General features: G+C 42.9%; 1 protein-coding gene across 7 annotated transcripts in view; it reads right to left on the bottom strand.

The window, feature by feature from the left end:
- Window positions 1–14,244, bottom strand: part of NXPE3 (neurexophilin and PC-esterase domain family member 3) — a 55,160-nt gene extending 40,916 nt beyond the window's left edge. For 2 of the 7 annotated variants that reach the window (NM_001081529.2, XM_059885104.1), the window contains 4 exon segments: window positions 4,191–4,361; window positions 5,048–5,125; window positions 9,931–10,031; window positions 14,178–14,244. In NM_001081529.2, the coding sequence (NP_001074998.1) occupies window positions 4,191–4,283 (93 nt within the window). In that variant the 5' untranslated portion in view covers window positions 4,284–4,361; window positions 5,048–5,125; window positions 9,931–10,031; window positions 14,178–14,244. 7 annotated transcript variants of the gene reach the window in all.
- Window positions 14,245–21,366: the final 7,122 nt, after the last annotated feature.

The raw sequence follows: 21,366 nt of genomic DNA, 5'->3' as shown, positions 1-21,366 counted from the left end.
GAAAAGCTGCTGGAGGATTCTGAGGGATGCACGCATCCAAATCCAGACATCACCAGTACTCTGGGAACAGCTCTCTGATTTTACCTGCCAATGAAAAAAACCGTATCTCAAGCTGGACATGTGTAAGAAAGCAACTACCTGCTGCTGTGTAAAAACGTAAAATCCAACCGTGAAAGTGGATGCCATAGATAATGCATGAAGGAGGACACAGCAGAGAGACTTACAGAGAAATGGAGCCTAAACTATGCCCAACCTACCTCCCGACTTCTATTCTAAATGAATATTATTCCTTAATATTAAAACCAGATTGAACCAGCTTTCTTTACTTGCAGCCAAAAGCCCTAAAACACTGGTACTGTTTTCATAATCAGAAAACATATATGTTTAAAATATCAATAAATAAGGAAAAAACAAACAAATATAGCCAATGCTCAATAAGAGTTTATCAGAAAAATGACACGGAATTCTCCCTACAACCTTTTGCTAGATATCAAAACATATACTTCCTTCTCATATATGACATGAGAGGATGGTTTCTACCTACATCACTCTAATATCCACTCTAATATCTAATATTCAGGTAGATTCTCATATCTACCTATCATATCAAATCTATCTTTCTGCCAGGAGAGCATGGTTTCTACCTACATCACTCTTATATCTAATATCCAGGTAGATTATTATATCTATGTATCATACCATATCTACCTTTCTGCCACTCTCTTATAAAGACCCACATGATTATATTGGGCCCACCCAAATAATCCTGAATAATATCCCTGCCTCAAGAATCTTAACTGCAACTTGTCTGCAAAGTTCCTTTTATTAGACAACATATTCATAGGTTCTGGAAATTCAAACACTGACGTCTTTGGGGGCCTTATTCAGCCTACCATTTATACCAATGTGACATTCAGAGACTTTTAGAAATTCAGAAATCTGTGAATTTACTATAGTAGTTGTTCTATTCAAAATCACCTAACTAGAGGGGTTTTGCTTGTTTGTGGATTTCATTTGTTCCTTTACTTATATAACTGAATTTGACCATATCTTAGGAAATGTGGGGATTGTGTTGTGATACACCTGAGATGGAGCAGACAAGAAGTCTTAGGATTTGCATTTTTCAAAAGCCCCATGAATTATTTTTAATGTATTCAACTTTCATTCAATAAATATTTATTAATGTTTCAGAAGTTGAAGAGTTTAAAGTATCTAATCACATTTTATGTTGGAAAAATAAATAAAAATGTAATAGTTGTGACAAAGGAAATATTTCATTCTTAAACTGCAAAATACTCCATATATACAATGTAAAGAAGACTAACTTGAGAGTGAGATAAAATGCTTTTTCTCCCCTCATCACTGTAATGGCTAATTTTCTTATGTGATATTTTTAATTAAAATTGAGTCTGTACTTTTTAGAAAATGCTCAGATACTCTAATTGCAAGCAAAGTACAGTCACAATCAGAAGCCTAGGATGGACCAGGGATTAAGGGATGGCAGATGGCCAAGGTTCAAGCCTTTCCCACTCCCCACCCCACACCCCAGGCTTCTTTAACTATTAATGTCACAGAAATAAACTGAATGGTTTAAAAGTCATGACAATATTCTCAGCCTGGACAAGATGACATCTTTAGACAAGGCAAAGTGTTTTACCACACTCCACAAAAAGATCTGTTTATATAATTTTTAATATCAAAACTGTCCTATATCATTTCTTACTTGCCACCTCCCTTCTCCATTATTGTTTGGTTTGTGTTCATGCAGACAGTTGGAGCTGTTAGTGGACATTTTCCAAAAGTTTCTAAGAACCACAGCAGGACTATTAAGAGGGTTTCTAACAATAATTCCTAATATTCCTTCCTGACTGCAATAGCATTAATGATGTGAACTATGGCTTACCCATGGAGTAGGAAATGGCAACCCATTCCAGTATTCTTGCCTGGAAAATTCCATAGACAGAGAAGCCTGGAGGGCTGCACTCCATGGGGTCACAGAGAGTTGGACAGGCCTGAGCACCCACAAATGAATGGCTTACCCTCTCAAGTGTCTCCTTCTCCCTTTTCCTACCTCCCAGCCATCCTAGACCTCATAACACACAACCATCTTCTCTATTCTTACACCCAGACTGTTGAATGCAGTAAAATATACACCCTCACAAAATCAGTGCAGATAAGCACCACGCACACATGTGATCCGGAAAGTCACTGTCCCTCTATCATCCTGCAGGATCAAGCTCCATCCCCCACTCCCATTCTTTCAAGCCCATCTGTACCAGTCTTCTGGGCACCACCTTCCTCCCACCTTCCACCTCCCGTCTAGACAAGAACTCCCTCAATGTTTCACCTTCCAGCAGTAGACATATCCACATTACCACCCATTATGACAATTTTCCCTCTTACATCAGAGGAAGAAGCACACCTCCCCCTACATAACTAATAATAAAATGATAACAAGAACACATACTATGAAACGTGTCCCTCATCCTATATCATTATGTGCTCTGTCTGTGCTCTAGGTCCCATCCTCTCCAGCTCCTCTTTGTCCACTGAACCTTCTTCTCTCCAGCTTCTCTATTAAGTCTTTCCCTTCAGTTTCAAGTCTCCTAGACTTCTGCTTGCAACCAAGACAGAGAAATGGTGAGATTTACTCTTCCACCTGAAACAGTGGTTCTCCAGACATAGCACGTTATACAACAAAAGAAATGATGCCTGAAAGATGGGAAATAAAGGAAATGATTCCCATGATTGATTGCCCTTTGCTGACAACCTGAAAGATGGGAAATATAGAAAATGATTCCTGTGAGTGTTTGCCCTCTGCTGACAGCCCTGAGAGCATCTCCAGGCTGCAGCAGTATGAGACAGAACCCAGCAGGAGCCTGGTGAACCCCCTAAATTGAGGAGATGGAGCTGAGAGTCTTACAGCCGATTAGAACCCATAGGACAGTAACAGGAGAAGAGAGCTACACACAAAGGAACTCAGGAGATCTGCAGAGAGTCCTAAATAAGTATTCAGCAGGGTACTAAAGAGCATATGTGCGTAAGCAAACTCCTGGAGACTGGGGAAAGAAACATCTGAAAGGATAAAAGAGAACAGTATAACCTGAACTCCTGCAGGGCCGGGATGCTGGACAGTCGGTCAGTGCACAGCAAAGAGCAAAGAGATACCAGAATTAACTTGGACCTGTCACCTGAGAAGCACCACAAGCCAACAAAATTAAAAGAACAGCATGATTTTAGATAGGAAATACTCCATAAATTTCAGTGTATGTGAGTTCATGAAGGGAATTTTTAGAAGAGAAGGGGAAAGGGGACTATTACTAAATACCTTCTTGGCACCAGGCACTGTAAGGGTTCCATAATATGTGGTCCCTGCCTTGAGAGCCACACACAGTCTTTATAACACTCACCATGAACTCCATCCCCTGAAAATCTCCTTCAGTTTTTTGCCAGGAGTCAGATGAAAGGTCCCCTCCTTGAAAGGCTTTCTTTCATCATTCTAAAGCTACTGAACTGTAGTGTTGGAAAAGACTACTGAGAGTCCCTTGGATGCAAGGAGATCAAACCAGTCAATCCTAAAGGAAATCAATCCTGAATATTCATTGCAAGGACTGATGCTGAAGCTGAAGCTCCAATACTTTGGCCACCTGATGTGAAGAACCGACTCATTAGAAAAGACCTTGATGCTGGGAAAGATTGAAGGCAGGAGGAGAAGGGGATGACAGAGGATGAGATGGTTGGATGGCATCAATGACACAATGGAGATGAGTTTAAGCAAGCTCTGGGAGATGCTGAAGGACAGAGAAGCCTGGCATGCTGCAGTCCATGGGGTCACAAAGAGTGGGGCGTGACTGAGCAACTGAACAGCAACACAGTAACCCACTTTCTTTTCTCTACAATACTTCTCACAATTTCTAATTATCATTTATTATTATATTTTATGCTTACTTATAACTCATATTTTCTCCCATGCACATTTAGAATATGAGCTCCAGAGTGAAGAAATCACTGCACCCTTGGTGACTAGCACAGTATACAACCATTGAAGGCACTCAAATACTTACTGAATAAATGAAAACAAGAACTGTGACCAGGATTAGTTTCCTGATGATCAATATTTTCCAGACTCATTAGCCCCAAATCCCCTGATGTGGTTCCCTTAGTTATGAAGAAGCATGCTGAGGACTCACCTCTACCTGAGTAACGTTGACGACCAGCACCACCACCATCAACACTGCAAGCAGACAGCAGAACAGCCGTAGTTTGACGAAGTTGATCCACATTGTCTGGCTGTGTCTTGATCACCCATGGCCGACCCATGGCTCCTTTCACTGCTCAAAACTCCATGTCTTTACAGATGGCTAACAAACACATGAAAAGATGCTCAACATTGCTCGTTATTAGAGAAATGCAAATCAAAACTACAATGAGATATCACCTCACACCAGTCAGAATGGCCCTCATCAAAAAGTCTACAAACAATAAATGCTGGAGAGGGTGTGGAGAAAAGGGGACCCTCTTGCACTGATGATGGGAATGTAAATTGGTACAGCCCCTATGGAAGACGGTATGGAGATTCCTTAAAAAACTAGGAGTAAAACCACCATATGACCCAGCAACTTCACTCCTAGGCTTATACCCTGAGGAAACCAAAATTGAAAAAGACACATGTATCCCATTGTTCACTGCAGCACTATTTACAATAGCTAGAACATGGAAGCAACCTAGATGTCCACTGACAGATGAATGGATGAAGTAGTCATGGTACATATACACAGCCAATGGAATATTACTCAGCCATAAAAAGGAACAGCTTTGAGTCAGTTCTAATGAGGTAGATGAACCTAGAACCTATTATACAGAGTGAAGTCAGTCAGAAAGAGAAAGAGAAATATCGTATTCTAATGCATATATATGGAATCTAGAAAAATGGTACTGAACAATTTATTTACAGGGCAACAAAGGAGAAACAGACATGGAGAATAGACTTATGGACATGGGGAGAGGGGAGGGTGAGATGTATGGAAAAAGTAACATGGAAACTTACATTACCATATGTAAATGAGATAGCCAACAGGAATTTGCTGTATTGCTCAGGAAACTCAAACAGGGCCTCTGTATCAACCTAGAGGGGTGGGATGGGGAGAGAGATGGGAGGGAGGTTCAAAAGAGAGGGCATATATGTATACCTATGGCTGATTCATGTTGAGGTTTGACAGAAAACAACAAAATTCTGTAAAGCAATTATCCTTCAATAAAAAATTTTAAAAACTCCATGTCTATGCTTTTCTGAGATGCAGATGAGCTTTCAGTTTGATCTTCTTCTATTCTGTTTAGTTTCATTAAGAGTTCTTTGTATAGAAGAGCAACTGGTATGGATTTAAAAAGCACATTTTTCTCCAAAGGATTCCTTCAAAGAGGAGAGATGAGCAAACAGATCACCAATTACGACAGCTTAGGGTGGAGTAAAACGAAAAACACTGTATTTCCTCTTCCTTAACCTTATCCAAGGCCCAGAGTCATAAGAGAAAGCAAACAGCCAGAGCACAGTAGGAACTACTCCACATTTGGACAATTTACTCAAACCCAGCTCCAGGTTTTCATGTAAATAGAGACACCTCTCCTGCTTCCTATTTATGTTTTAACTTTTAAGAGAGCAAAGAAGAACATCTTCAGATTCTTAGAAATTACAAAATTCACGTGTTAATTTTCTAAAGAGGTCTAAATAAATAACTTCCCTTCCTTTACAGTTTAAATTTTATTACATTCAGTTCAGTTCAGTCGCTCAGTCGTGTCTGACTCTTTGCTACCTCATGAACTGCAGCTCGCCAGGCCTCCCTGTCCATCACCAACTCCTGGAGTCCACCCAAACCCACATCCATTGAGTCGGTGATGCCATCCAACCATCTCATCCTCTGTCATCCCCTTCTCCTCCTGCCCTCAATCTTTCCCAGCATTAGGGTCTTTTCTAATGGGTCAGCTCTTCACATCAGGTGGCCAAAGTATTGGAGTTTCAGCTTCAACATCAGTCCTACCAATGAACACCCAGGACTGATCTCTTTTAAGATGGACTTGTTGGATCTTTTTGCAGGCCAAGGGACTCTCAAGATTACTAGGGTAATTATGGGCTTCCCTCGTGGCTCAGTGGTAAAGAATATGTCTGCTAATGCAGGAGACCTGGGTTCAATCCCTGGGTTGGGAAGATACCCTGGAGAAGGAAATAGCAACCCACTCCAGTGTTCTTTGTCTGGGAAATTCCATAGACAGAGGAGCCTGGTAGGCTATAGTTCATGAGGTTGCAAAGAGTTGGACATAACTTAATGAATCAACAACAAGAGGAAAACCTGTGATTTTATAAGGAGTTTTGGGATTAGGTGCAAACCATTCTGATAACCTCTGGAAAACAGGAATGCCATCCCTCTGTATGTCAAGAGACAGCAAACACCCTTTGGATTTCTGGCTCTCCTACCCCACAGGCAGCCCTGATGCCCCCTCAGTTGAGTAACAAGGCACAAGAGGAAAGACACCTGCCCTAAAGATGCAGGAGATGAAAGCTAAGCCTGAGGAGTAACAGGTCACCCTAATCCTTCATCACACCTGCTGAAGGCAGAGGACTTGAGAGTAGGCTGCTCCTTACTATTCTTCCATGTAATCATTTTTAAAATACTCTCCCCAGTTGCTATTATGATATAGGTAAGCAGTGAAGATGGTAGTATTTTGTTCCTAGTGACGATTTCCATGGAAAGCGGGGTAGAGAGGTCAAGGTGAAGAGGGTGCATAATCTCAGTGCAGAGGGCCTCAGGATACCTCAGCTGCACCAACACTCCCCCCTTTTGTGTTGGACCTGGCAAGCCCCCTCTTCCCTCACTCCCCTACTCCTTTGATCTAATCTGTTCCCATTCCCACACCACAAGGACAGACAACAACCCTTCCTCACCCCAGCGTCATAAAGGAAATGAGGCTAAGCTATTCCAATATGCTTTCCATCCTGAGAATTCCCACAGCACTTACTTTTTCCACTTCTCAGCTGATCTCTATATTTGTATGTATTTCTAGTCTCCCCAACTATACCAATAAAGATTATATTGAAAAAAAAAAACAAACTATATATCAAAAAAAAAAGCAACTTAAAGATAACAATGTACCATACTTTTGGATTCCTTCCCAGTACTCAGCTCTTTGCATGATATATGTTGATTCAACAATCCACACAATGAATAATTACGGAGGCCTGGGGCTTCCCTGGTAGCTCAGTGGTAAAGAATCCACCTGCCAATGCAGGAGTCACGGGTTTGATCCATGGGTCAGGAAGATCACCTAGAGAAGGAAATGGCAACCCACTCCAGTTTTCTTGCCTGGGAAATCCCATGGACAGAGGAACCTGGTGGCTACAGGCCATGAGGTCACAAAGAGTCAGACACAACTGAGCAACTAAACAACAACTCTGTATTGCACACTGTACTAAGTGCCAGAAATCCTCCTGGCAAAGCTTACACTCATAGTAGGTAAAAGGTATTTCCCTCCTATATTAAAGAGAAAGAAATCTCGCACTCCTGGCTGCCGGGAGCCAGCGTGAGGAACTCAGACAGTGGCAAAGGTCATGAGGAAGGAGGCTCGGCATACGCAAAGGCGGGATCGAGCCTCAGGAGTCCCCCTGGAAATTCTCGAGCACCTACCCCCAAAACCAGAGTCTGCCTACTTTACTGCTTTGTGCTCTCACCTACACCTCTGACTTTATGGGGGGCTGTCCCCCACCACCTCTCTCTGAAAAAGAGTTAACTTACAGCTCCAGTTAATAAAGTTCTTGGGCGTGACAAGAGTGTTTCAACCTACAAACTCCTTTGGAAGTCCTCTAGCCTGCCTGAACAGGTTCTTCTGGCCACATGTGATTGTTCACAGCCTCCCAACCATGAGAGGCATGAGAAGTTCTAAACTGTCTAAATACAGATTCCTTTGAGCAGTTAAAGATTGATTAGAAATTGTATTGATGAAGGGTTTTTCACTTCTTGGGCCAATGTTTGCTGCTAAGTTTCCATATCCCTTACCTACTGTGTCTCTGGGAGTGTATTGATTAATATAATCGGTGTATAGGAATATAAGTAGTAGCTTTACTGTTTGTAACCTTGGACCCTTGAGTTAATTCTTTTCTTGTTATAGCCCACCACACCTTTGCCCTATAGGAATGCAACTTTATCTAATGCTTTTGGAGGGTGGCGCTTGACTTTAGAATAATCACCTTTAGAGAAAAATAAGTTTTCTGAAGAAAGGGTCATAAAATGTTAACAGGCCCCCTGGCCAGAAGATGATGTAGATCATCTAAACTTTTGCATATGATAAGTTTGAAAGCCTGGCTTCGATAAGGATCAAGGACTGCTGACCTTCCCCCATTATCCTCTATGCACAACTTAAGGTATAAAAACTACTTTGGAAAATAAAGTGCGGGCCTTGTTCACTGAAGCTTGGTCTCCCCATGTTGTTCTTTCTCTCACCTTCTGGCTGAATTCCCATCTGTAGTGTGGAGGCTCGTCAAGCCTACTAATTATGCCTGGGCTTCTAAGATCTGACTGGGGAGGCCTTAGTGTCTCCTCTCCTTCGGGAGAACGGGAGGACGCCTGTGGCCTACATAGGTGACGCAAATTCCTTGTCTTGGAATTTTACTGGCTTTCCACGTAAACCAAGTTATTCAGCCTCTTTTCTCCACTGAATTTTCCTACTGAGCTATCCTTATTTAACCACTCTTTATATCTTTAATTCTATTGTATCCTGGTTGCTGACGCCGTCCCCGCTTCGAGTTTCCTGGATCCACTGGGGCTGGACCCCGGTACCTGGCCACCTCCACAGAGACGCCAGGTAATATGAAAGACTGCACTTAACCATTTCATGGCCCCAAAACACCGGCCCCTCTCCAAGACTCAGCTACCTACCCACCCTGAAATGCCTGCAAATTCTAGGAAGGAAATGACTGTGAAATAAAGGAAATAACTCTGTCACCAGGGCCCCAACTGCTCCTCTGCAGAAACCCTTCTCAAGGAGTTGGCCATAAGAACCATAGGTTTCCCTGATGGCCAGAGGGAGAAGACCAAACATGATACTGCACAGAAGCTCAGCTGTACCACTGCAGCTGTGGTCTATGTACTGCACGAAGGCCAGGAGTCCAGAGGATGTCAGTATGGCTCAAGCTGGTCAGAAGCAGCACAGCAATGGTGCAGAAGGACGGTGAGGCCTGGAGACCTCGGAGCTAAAGGAACAAAAGGCCTTATAGGCAGCAATGCAAATATGCAAGAAGCCCCTCACAGGCAGGGACTTCTGATGAAAATCCTCATGGAGGGTCACGCCTGGAAAAGACCTACTTCCTGCTACAAGTAGGTGGAATGCTGAGACTGAAAGATCCATTTGTACACCTATAGCCTGAGGTGTACTAGCCAGACCTCTCTTTAAAAAGACATATACTAAAATGTTGATAGTTGTCATCTTTGGGCAGGTTTTGTTTTTCTCCTTCATCTCCACCAGGAAATATAAGTCACAAATATAAAGAATTAAGCTGGTTTCTAAAAGTAATAATTAAAAAGGAGCCATAGGAGAAATAAGGCATTAAATCAGATACAAGAAAACAAATTTAAAATGAAAGATTCCAAAGTGAAAAAAGAAATCTCTAACAGATTTTTGGGGTTTTCCTACAAATATAAAACCTAGGCATTATAACAAGAAATCTATTTGCAAAGAGAGCAGGAAAATATTATTTGGTATCTCAAATTGCCTTAGAATTGAGTAAGAAAAAGTGTTACATAGGAATGACTCTAAAAAGTTTCCAAGATCAAATCCAAAATAAAAATATATAATTGAGTTTAATTTACCTTTTTTCTTTTTCTGGAAATTTCCAGTTCCCAAGAAGAGCTACTTTTTGAAACTAAGAAACTAGGGTTTACTCACCTTCAGTATAAAGTCTGAACTCAATCATGATAGCCCTTATTCTTTTCTTGTCACATTTGAAGCACATATTGAGGTTTTTCATTTGTATACCATTCTTCCTGCTGCAACAGAGACAAGTACATGAAACACACGTTAAAGATACTGAAAATGAAGTAAAGGAAAATATATTTGAAATCAAGAATACAATTTTAAAGCAAGAGATGTACAAAGATTTCAGGACAAAGTAGTGGGTAGAATAAGGATAGGAACATTTCCTTTCCTAGCACTAAAAAAAAAAAAAAAAAAGACCTGGCTATTTATAATCACAAACTTACACAGAGAAAATTACTCTCAGATCTGAGCTGAAGGTCAAAACCTTATAAATAGCAATATAATTGGAAAAAATATAAACCACAGATAAAACCTTCATATGTTTTTGTGTTTTTTTTAATTTTATTGAAGTATAGTTGATCTACCATGTGATGTTAGTTTTGGGTATACAGCAAAGTGAATCAGTTATACATATACATACCCCCACCCCTTTTAAGATTCTTTTCCCATAAAGGCTTTACATTACATATAGGCTTTACATTCCCATATAGGCTTTACTCATTACAGAGTACTGAGTTCCCTGTGCTATACAGCAGGTCCTTATTTTTCTTAAAGATTAGAATAATCATGCACTTCAATGCTCCATCCTACCACTAGAGAAAGCTAGAGGTACTGGACACATCTAAAAGTTGTGATCACTCCATGAGGACTCTCAACGTCAGCACTTTGGTTAGAACACACTTACTCATGCTTCATATTTATGTTCAAAGAACAAGCAAAAAGTAAAATCCATGATCTGCTGGGTCTGTTTTGTCAAATTTTGATTAAGACTGTTTACGTGCCAAACTAAATTCCTTATGACCTGTGGCAAACCTATACCGACTGCCATTAGTCCAAGGTATTGGACTTCCTTCCACTTCTGCTTTAGGAAGTCAGATACCTAACAAGTGAAAGTCAAAGTCGCTCAGTCGTGTCTGACTCTTTGCAACCGCATGGACTGTCCATGGAATTCTCCAGGCCAGAATACTGGAGTGGGTAGCCTTTCCCTTCTCCAGGGGATCTTCCCAACCCAGAGATCAAACCCAGGTCTCCTGCACTGCAGGCAGATTCTTTACCAGCTGAGTCACAAAGGAAGCCCAACGTAATGAAAAGCTGGCTTAAAACTCAATATTAAAAAAATCAAGGTCACAGTATCTGGCCCCATCACTTCATGGCAAGTAGAAGGAGAAAAGGTGGAAGCAGTAACAGATTTCCTCTCCTTGGGCTCTAAAATTGTTGCAGATGGTGACTACAGCCAAGAATTTAGAAGACGATTGCTTCTTGCAAGGAAAGCTATGACAAACCTAGACAGTGTATTAAAAATCAGAGACATTACTTTACCAACAAAGGTCCATACAGTCATGGCTATGTCTTTCCGGGAGAAGGAAATGGCAACCCACTTCAGTATTCTTGCCTAGACAATCCCGTGGACAGAGGAACCTGGTGGGCTACTGCCCATGGTGTCGCCAGAGTCGGACACGACTGAAGCGACTTTGCATGTATGCATGCATTGGAGAAGGAAATGGCAATCCACTCCAGTATTCTTGCCTGGAGAATCCCAGGGACAGAGGAGCCTGGTGGGCTGCTGTCTATAGGATCGCACAGAGTAGGACACGACTGAAGTGATTTAGCAGCAGCAGCAGCAGTAGCAGCAGCATGGTCTTTGCAGTAGTCATTTATGTATGTGAGAGTTAGACCATAAAGAAGGCAGAGCACCAAAGAATTGATGCTTTCAAACTGTGGTGCTGGAAAAGATTCTTGAGAGTCCCTTGGACTGCAAGGAGATCAAACCAGTTTTGATCAGGTTTGAAGGAAATCAACCCTGAATAGTCATTGAAAGGACTGATGCTGAAGCTGAAGCTCCAGTAATCTGGCCACCTGATGGGAAAAGCTGACTCATTAGAAAAGACCTTGATGCTGGGAAAAAATGAAGGCAGGAGGAGAAGGCAATGACAGAGGAGGAGATGGTTGGATGGCATCACCGACTCAAAGGACATGGGTCTGAGCAAGCTCCAAGAAATGGTGAAGGACAGGGAAGCCTGGCATGCAGCAGTTCATGGGTCCCAGAGTCAGACATGACTTGGCAACTTAACAACAATGACATCTGACTTTCTACTCCCATCTTACTTGGAATTGCAATCGTCAGTCACACAAATGAAATACCTGAGTTTGGTACTAAAAAGAAAATGAGGCAGCAACTCCACACTGGGCGAATGTTCTTAGACAACCATTTCACAAAAACAGTATATTATTGAACAACCACACATCTAGTTTCTGGGACAGTCCTCATCCTAAATACTCTGACCCGCTAGTCACATAAATGTATTTATCAGAGCAAGTATCTGGAATTAGAATTTGGAATGCAAGGACACCCATACAAAAGACAATTTACACAGAATATACCTATAATTGAATTCTCCTAGCTCAAACTCTCCAAAGAACAGCTGTATTTCATAGGGTACTGAGTAAGACTTTGAAAGTTAACAGGGCACCATCTAGAGAAAAAACTGGAGACTCATCCAAGACCACATGAGATCATCCTTGAACAAAAATGAAGCAGGGACAGAAGTCTGCACAAGGACAGACATCTGCAGGACTTGCTTCCTGATTTAATTCCACAGACCCCCTTCTCTTTCATGTACCCCCACCTCACATGCCCAAGATGCTGATTCACCTAGGCCTTCTCTTCTCCTTTTAAAGCAGCACTAATGCTTTCATAATCCCCCCCTCCCCCACCGCCTCCGATGGTAGGGTGGCCGCGATGGGGGTAAACACAGGACAGAGAAGTACACAAATCAAATAAGTCACAAAGCTATATATGCTGTAAGAAGAAAATAGGGCATGTTTTTAATGCGCTATTAAAACATGGTAGTCCTTAATCTCGCATGCCCATTAATATCATCTGGAAGCTTATACAAATACCAATGCCTGCACAACACCCCATCAACTGGATCAGAATCCATGGGAGTAGAGCCAGAGAAACAGCTTTTTATTTAGGGTCTGCAGATAATTATAATACACAGCCAAGTAGGGGAACCACTGGTACAGAGTGGCCAGAGGGTGCCATTTGTACAAATTGGTCAGGGATGGCCTTTCTGAAATGATGTTTCCATTGTAACTTACATCGTCCCTCCAGGACAATTCGATTCTGGGGCAATGGGGAGAGCCAACCCTACTTCAGTGATATGTCCCTTCGTTTCCTTTCTCAGAAACAAATTAATAGCACTGTATCAGGCCCAGAGAGACTGTGAGGATAACAGGCACAAAGAACGTATTAAACACAGTCAAAGGAAAGCGGAGCCCAAACGCTATGGAGGAACATTGTGTTGTTTTACTCTGTGAGACAATTGATTATCACGGTCTGGGAGTGCCGCCAGCTTCAAACACACGCTGATGTTCCAACAGATAATTAACCACAGTAAGGAGCGGCACCCATCGCCTCTATTTTTAGAAAATGCGGCAACAATCCTCCCCTAGGGTAAATAATGAAAACAAGGGAAATTTTACAATGATAAATTTTGTATAAATCGTGCCTGAGAATCCCTCTTACCACCACCCTAGTGGTCTTTGATCAAGTGGAGACGAGCGACAGGCCAGGCTGAGTCTCCACATCTCACCTTGTAAAAGTCACACTCTACCCAAGCGACCTAAATCTGATGTCCCAAAACGACAGTAAAACCAGAACAATCCAACGCCTGAGAGGACACCCAGCCAAAAGGGTGGGCTCAAAGCAGCGATGAGACTGGAGTTAGGGGCTGAGGAGGGAGCCGTCTCCAAGTGTTCGGTACTCCCTCAGAAAAGGTGTCAGGGGGAAGGGTCTTCAGCTGCCCCCAACTCTGGGCTCCGCCGCGCTGCGGCTGCTCCCGCGGGTATTGCGACAAGTCTAGAAAGCCGAGGATGGAGATGCTCGCGCCCTGCCCCGCCCCGGGACCGGCTGCTGCTCGAGCTACTCCGGACCAGCTCCAACTCAGCCGGAGGCTAGCGTTCCAGGCTCAGGTACCCCAGCCATGACCTCAGAGGCGGCAGCTCGTCTGCATCGGGCCGGGAACTCCGGAGCCAAAGCGCGGAGAAAAGGGTCTTAGCAGCCGAGAGGCGTCCGGGAGGAGCCAGGCAGTGGTTCGCTCGGGCGACAGGGGCCCATCCCGGCGCTGGAGCACAAGCCGCAGGCCCGCACTCACCTCCATCCAGGTCTGGCCTCCCGCCGTGCGCTCTCCAGCTGCCCGGGACCGGGACAACCTGCACAATAGCCGCAGCACCAGGCCGCCCGGCCCTGGCTTCCTGGCTCCGCTGCGTCGCCTCACCCCCGACCCCCGGCTGCGATTGGTCCAGCTCTGGGAGGGGCGGGGCCGAGAGTGCAGACTGACAGCCGCGGCCTTGGAGCGCTAAGCTTTGCCCAGAGCCGGGACGCAGAGTTGACCCCCGCGGAGCTCCGTGCAACTTTTCTCCCTCGCGAGGGCGTCCTGCTGCTGTCGCCTTTGATCTGAGCTCTGCCCACTATCGGGACCCGGCTCCTGTCGCCTTCGGACATCAGAGTGTCCCAGGGAACAACTGGAGATGCCCCTACTTGGGCCGTCTTTCCTCTCAGTGGCGCAATGTTTTGTTCCCTGTATGGGTCTGCCAAGCTCGAGCACAGAACAGGCTGGTCCTTGAATCTTTCCTTACTTGGACGTATTTTCTTATCCTTGAAAACAACCCCGTTGCTTTTATTCTCCTTGTACGTGACCTAGCAAAAAGGCCTGAATACTAACCACCACCACCACCACCACCGAAAAACCACTTAATCCTATTTTGGACTTTCTTCTAAGCCATAAAACGTCCGCAGCAACTATGTGAAATTCAGGAACTGAAAGGAGTACTTCGAAGACAGAAGCAATTGCTCAAGAAAGCTGAAGGGATGGCGGGGCTGCGCTGTATTCCTCAGGGCTAGAAGCACAGGGCTGTGGTGTTAACCCAGTTCATCCCAGCAAAAGGCAGGCTCCAAAAGCAGACTGCCCAGACTGTGGTCTCAAGGTCAAAATATTTGATATTTACTGACCACAATGGACTCTATGTGCTGATTCAGAAGTTTTCAAAGCAGGCCTGTATGCATGAGTGACCCATATGACTGAAATAAAAGGAGGTTCTACATGAGGTAACCTCTTCTGGAGTAACCATTTCATTCTTCTTTCTCGAGGATCAGCCTTTCCTACTCATAAAAGGTGATTTCTGTTTCCTCTGTGCCTAAGGATCCGCAGCCCAATGTGATAGACTTCTGCTCTGATTAAGTCCTGTGTTCCATACTTGGACTCCCTGACACCTATGTTTCCCAGTCTGGCTGTCTGGCAAGTGGCAAATATTAATACTTAAACAGGACATACTGACTTCTAGATGGTTTCGGACCACCTTAGTGATCTTTATTAACCCCCAATCACACAGGCACTCATAACCCCAAGGCGTTTGAGTTATCTTATATTTTACAGTCTGAGAACCAGACATGGAAAAACGGACTGTGTCAAAATAGGGAAAGGAGTACCTCAAAGCTATATATTGTCACCCTGCTTATTTAACTTAAATGCAGGGTACATCATGCAAAATACCAGGCTGTATGAATCACAAGCTGGAATCAAGATTGTAGGGAGAAATGCTAACAACCTCAGCTATGCAGATGACACCACCCTAATGGCAGAAAGCGAAGAGGCACTAAAGAGCTTCTTGATGAAGGGGAAAGAGGAGAGTGAAAAAGATGACTTAAACCTCAACAGTCAGAAAACTAAGTTCATGGCATCCAGTCCCATCATTTCATGGCCAATAGATGGGGGAAATGTGGAAACAGTGGCAGATTTTATTTTCTTGGGCTCCAAAATCACTGTGGACAGTGACTACAGCCATGAAATTAAGACACTTGCTCCTTGGAAGAAAAGCTATGACAAACCTAGACAGCGTATTAAAAAGCAGAAACATCACTTTGCCAACAAAGGTCTGTATAGTCAAAGTTCTGGTTTTTCCACTAGTCATGTACCGATGTGAGAGTTGAATCATAAAGAAGGCTGAGCACCACAGAATTGATGCTTTCAAACTGTGGTGCTAGAGAAGACTCTTGAGAGTCCCTTGGACAGCAAGGAGATAAAACCAGTCAATCCTAAAGGAAATCAACCCTGAATAGCCATTGGAAGGACTGGTACTGAAACTGAAGCTCCAATACTTTGGCCACCTGACACAAAGAGCCAACTTGTTGAAAAAAGAAGACCCGGATGCTGGGAAAGATTGAGGGCAGGAAGAGAAGGGGGTGACAGAGGATGAGATGGTTGGATGGCATCACCAACTCAATGAACACGAGTTTGAGCAATTCCAGGAGATAATGGGCAGGGAAGCCTGGAGTGCTGCTGTCCATGAGGTCGCAAAGAGACACGACTGAGCAACTAAAAACAACGTTTTTTTTTACAGTTATTACAGACACAAAAAAGAGTGGGAAGGACCAGAGATGCCTGTCCATCACCTCTAGATTCTTAAAAGATCTCTGACGGAAAGTCACCATACTCCCAATGCAGAATTGTTGAACTGTTGTTGTTCAGTTGCCCTGTTGCACTCCTTTCTCAATCTCGAATCAATCAATTGTTCCATACAGGGTTCTAACTGTTGCTTCTTGGCCAGCACACAGGTTTTTCAGGAGACAGGTAAGATGGTCTGGTGTTCCCATCTCTTTTAAGAGCTTTCCATAGTTTGTTATGATCCACACAGTCAAAGGCTTTAGCGAAGTCGATGAAACATAGGTAGATGTTTTTTATGGAATTCCCTTGCTCTATGATCCAGCAAATGTTGGCAATTTGATCTATGGTTCCTCTGCCTTTTCTAAACCCAGCTTGGATATCTGGAAGTTCTTGGTTCGCATAATGCTGAAGCCTAGCATGCACGATTTTAAGCATGACCTTACTAGCATGGGAGATGAGTGCAATTGTCTGCTGGCTTGAACATTCTTTAGTGCTTCCCTTCTTGGGAATTGGGATGAGGATTGATGTTTTCCAGTCTTATGGCTACTGCTGGGTCTTCCAGAATTTCTGACATACTGAATGCAGCACTCTGATAGCATCATCTTTTAGGGTTTTGAATAACTCTACTGGAATTCCATTGCATCCACTAGCTTTATTGACAGCAATGCTTCCTAAGGTCCACTTGACTTCACACTCTAGAATGTCTGGCTCTAGGTGACTGACTATATCATCGTGGTTATCCAGTTCATTAAGATCTTTTCTGTACCATTCTTCCATGTTTTCTTTCCATCTCTTTTTGATCTCTTCTGCTTCTACAAGGTCTCTACCGTTTCTGGCTTTCATTATGCCCATCTTTAGGCAAAAGTTTCCCTTGATATTTCCAATTTTCCTGAAGAGATCTCTAGTCTTTCCCCTTCTGTTGTTTCCCTCTATTTTTATACATTGTTCATTGAAGAAGGCCTTCTTGTCTCTTTTTGCTCTTCTTTGGAACTCTGTGTTTAGTTGGGTGTAAGGCAGAATCCCACTGTACAAAAAAAAACATGCACTTTGGATCCTAGCCTGAATGAGTCTAATTCACAGCTTTGTCTCTTACTAGCATTGCCATGCCAGACAAATTACTTAACTTCTCTGAGTTTGTTTCCTCAACTGTAAATTAGGTATAACACTATCTGCTCTTAGAAATAAGTGAGAAAACAAATGAAAAGTACCTAGGAGAGTATCCCAAATCTCTTCCTCTTGAATTCCCTAATCTCAGGTTATGACCTAGCATAAGGAATTTCAAAATGTTGAATTTATGATAATCTAACTTTGAGCTGTGAAAAAAAAGAGAACATAGGTTTGTGTTTTTGATACGAAACCAAAGGACCTAGTCATTTCTGACCTACCTGCAGAAACAGTTTAGATGCTAAAGTTACTAAACTTTATTTCTCTAAGTAAAACAAAGAGTGGAGCCTAAATTTAGGTAAACAAAAGCAAATTAAGCCTGTTTCTGATGCAGCTAACTTGAGGGATATTCACCAGCAAATCTGGGGCTTCCCAGATGGTGTTAGTGGTAAAGAACTAGCCTGCCGGTGCAGGTAGATGTAAGAGATGCAGATTCGATCCCTGGGTAGGGGAGATCCCCTGGAGGAGGGCATGCCAACCCACTCCAGTGTTCCTGCCTGGAAAACCCCATGGAAAGAGGATCCTGGCAGGCTACAGCCCATAGGGTCACAAAGAGTCGGAAATGCAATGTCAGAAACTTGCAGCATAAGCCCTCCTGAGCCCATGTCAGCTCCTGATTCAGTTCCTGTGCTTCCTCCTTTTGAACAAGTGCATGAAATTTGGGCATCAAGAGCCACCAAGCCATTGTTCAAAATAAGTGACTGCTGTCACGTTGGATACCATCCACCCTATTCCAAAACACCATGAACAGTGAGAAGATGCTGCCAAGGGTAGGAGACTAGAAGAGGTATTTGGTACCTGTATTAATCTGCTAAGGCTGCCTTAATAAAATACCATGGGCTGAGTGGCCTAAACAACAGAATTTTATTTTCTCACAGTTCTGGAGGCTAGAAGCCCCAGTTCAAGATGCAGCTGATTCAGTTCCTGGTGAGTTCCCTTCCTGGCTTGTAGATAAACACGATAAACACCTTCTGTGTCCTTACATGGCGGAGAGAATGAGAACTCTTTGCTGTCTCCTCTTATAAAGCAGAGAAGGCAATGGCACCCCACTCCAGTACTCTTGCCTGGAAAATCCCATGGACAGAGGAGCCTGGTAGGCTGCAGTCCATGGGGTCGCTAGAGTCGGACACGACTGAGCGACTTCACTTTCACTTTTCACTTTCATGCATTGGAGAAGGAAATGGCAACCCGCTCCAGTGTTCTTGCCTGGAGAATCCCAGGGGCAGAGGAGCCTAGTGGGCTGCTGTCTATGGGGTTGCAGAGTCGGACACGACTGAAGCGACTTAGCAGCAGCAGCAGCCTCTTATAAAGACACCATTCTGTTCAGGTTATGGCCCCACCCTTATGACTTCATTTAACCTTAATTACTTCTTGTTGGGAAGGGCAGTCTTTCACACATGAAGCTTTGGCTTGGAATACTTCCTTTCCAAGAAATAAAAGTTCACAGCTTCAGCTGAATTTGTTGCCTTGTTTGGGAATATTTTTTCCCTTTTTCAGACCCAACATCTATTCTTTTATTCCACTCTTTCCAAAGAGTTCCTTTACCCCTTCCACCGTGTGATGATACAGTGAAAAAATAGCCATCTGTGAAACAGGAAGCTAGCCCCCACCAGACACTGAATGCCTTGTTTTTGGATTTCCAGCCTGCAGAACTGTGAAAAATAAATTTCTGTTGTTTATTAGCCCCCCAGTCTATGGTATTCTGTTATAGCAGCCAAAACAGACTAAGATATTTACACTACACAAAACAATTTTCCGAAGTTACTTACATCATTTCCCTTTTTCCTCTCTCTCTCTGGGAGTTTATGTCATTCATCTATAATACAGTTAGATTTATATATCCTAGTCCTCACTCCATCCTGAGACACCCCCCTCCCCGATATCCTAGTTGAGATTTGGGGAGTAAAATATGCACATAGTGAAACTTCAGTCTTTGTGTACTACCGTAGAGGTCTTGACAAATATCTAGAATCATGTATCCACAACCACAGTACTGTACAGAATACTTTCATCATCTAAAAATTCCCACGTGCAGCCTCACCCTCCCTCAATTCTTGGCTATCACAAATCCTTTTTTCTTTTCCTATAATGCTGCCTCTTCCAGAATGTCATATATGTAGGACCATGCAATATGAAACCCCCCCCCCAATATTTTAATTATCAAAAAGTTTGGAAACTGCTGCAGTTCACGGGGTCACAGTCAGATATGACTTAGCAACTGAACAACTAACACTCCTATTGATTCAGATATGTCTAAAACAATTACCGATATCCATCTAATCACCAAATTGAGAGTCAGTTTCAATTACTACATTTTGAAAGGATATCCTCTCAGCCCTATGTTAGTTAATCGAAATCTGAAAGAATCTTATTCTGCTGGTTTGCTTTCAGTACTCTCTCCAGAGCACGTGCTTCCGTTCTCACCAACTTGAGTTCGGTTTCTCAGTTTATAACACTTAAAATGTTATAATGATATGATATAGTTGTCTATGAACTTTTGAAATCAAGTGTAAAAAGAAAATATCTTTGGAAAACAAATAGTTGAGTGCTTTAGAAAGACTCAAAATGGAATTACTTAAAAGAGTAAAACAAAAAACCGCTATTGAGTTAGGTATGGAGAAGAAAATTATCAAAGATTAGAGGGAGAAATTATTCAGAGGTATTCTGTATTTGAATGGTTTTATAAGAGCTTTTTAGGGTCTCCATTTTTGGGAAATAAAAATTCCAACGGTGCATTATAGGTTTGGGTTTCCCTATTTATAGCTGCTCCGGGTTTTCACTGCTGTGTGAAGGCGTTCTCTACTTGTGGTGAGCGGGGGCTGCCCTCTAGTTGCTGTGGGCAGGCTTCTCGTTGTGCAGCATGAGCTCCAGGGCGTGCGGGCATCAGTAGGTGTGGTTCTGGGGCCCTACAGCTCAGGTTCAGTAGTTGTGGCGCATGGGCCTAGTTGCCCCAAACCCTTTTCCTCTGTATTGGCAGGCAGATTCTTAACCAGTGAACCACCAGAAAAGTTCCATGGAATAATTTAATTTTGAAATGTCAATTCTTATAATATGCCAGAAACTAAATGCTTTGTAACAAAAAAATAAAGACCATAACTACGAAAATTTGTCATTGGATACACAATATTAAAAATGTATCCCCAGGATTTCCCTGGTGTTCCAGTGGTTAAGATTCCACGCTGTCAATGCTGGGGACCTGGGTTTGATCTCTGGTTGGGGAACTAGATTTCACATGCCGCAACTAAGAGTTCACACGCCACAGCTAAAGGCGCCGAATGCCATAACAAAGATCGAAAATGCTGCATGCTGCTACTAAGACCTGGCAGAGCCGAACAAATAAATAAAAATAAATATTAAAAATAATAAATTACCCAATGCCACCTAGATTGCAATCCCTAATGAGATTCCAATGATGTTATTTTACAAAAATAGGGAAAAAAATCCCAAAAGTCATATGGACTGACAAAAGAACCCCAAAAGCCAAAACTGAGGAAAAAAAAGACCAAGTAGGAGGCATCATGCTTCCTGATTACAAAGCAATAGTAGTCAGAACAGCATGTCACCCGCATAAAAAGACATATAGAACAATGGAACAGAATTGAGAGGCCAGAAATAAACCTATGCATACACAGTCAACTAATATTTGATGAGAACCAAGAATACTCAATAGGGAAATGTCAGTCTCTTCTATAAATGATGTTGGGAAACTGATACTCACATGCCAAAGAATGAAATC

The sequence above is a fragment of the Bos taurus genome, chromosome 1 (genome assembly GCF_002263795.3).
Source record: "Bos taurus isolate L1 Dominette 01449 registration number 42190680 breed Hereford chromosome 1, ARS-UCD2.0, whole genome shotgun sequence".
Taxonomy (NCBI): domain Eukaryota; kingdom Metazoa; phylum Chordata; class Mammalia; order Artiodactyla; family Bovidae; genus Bos; species Bos taurus.
This window is presented reverse-complemented; position numbering and strand designations above follow the sequence as displayed.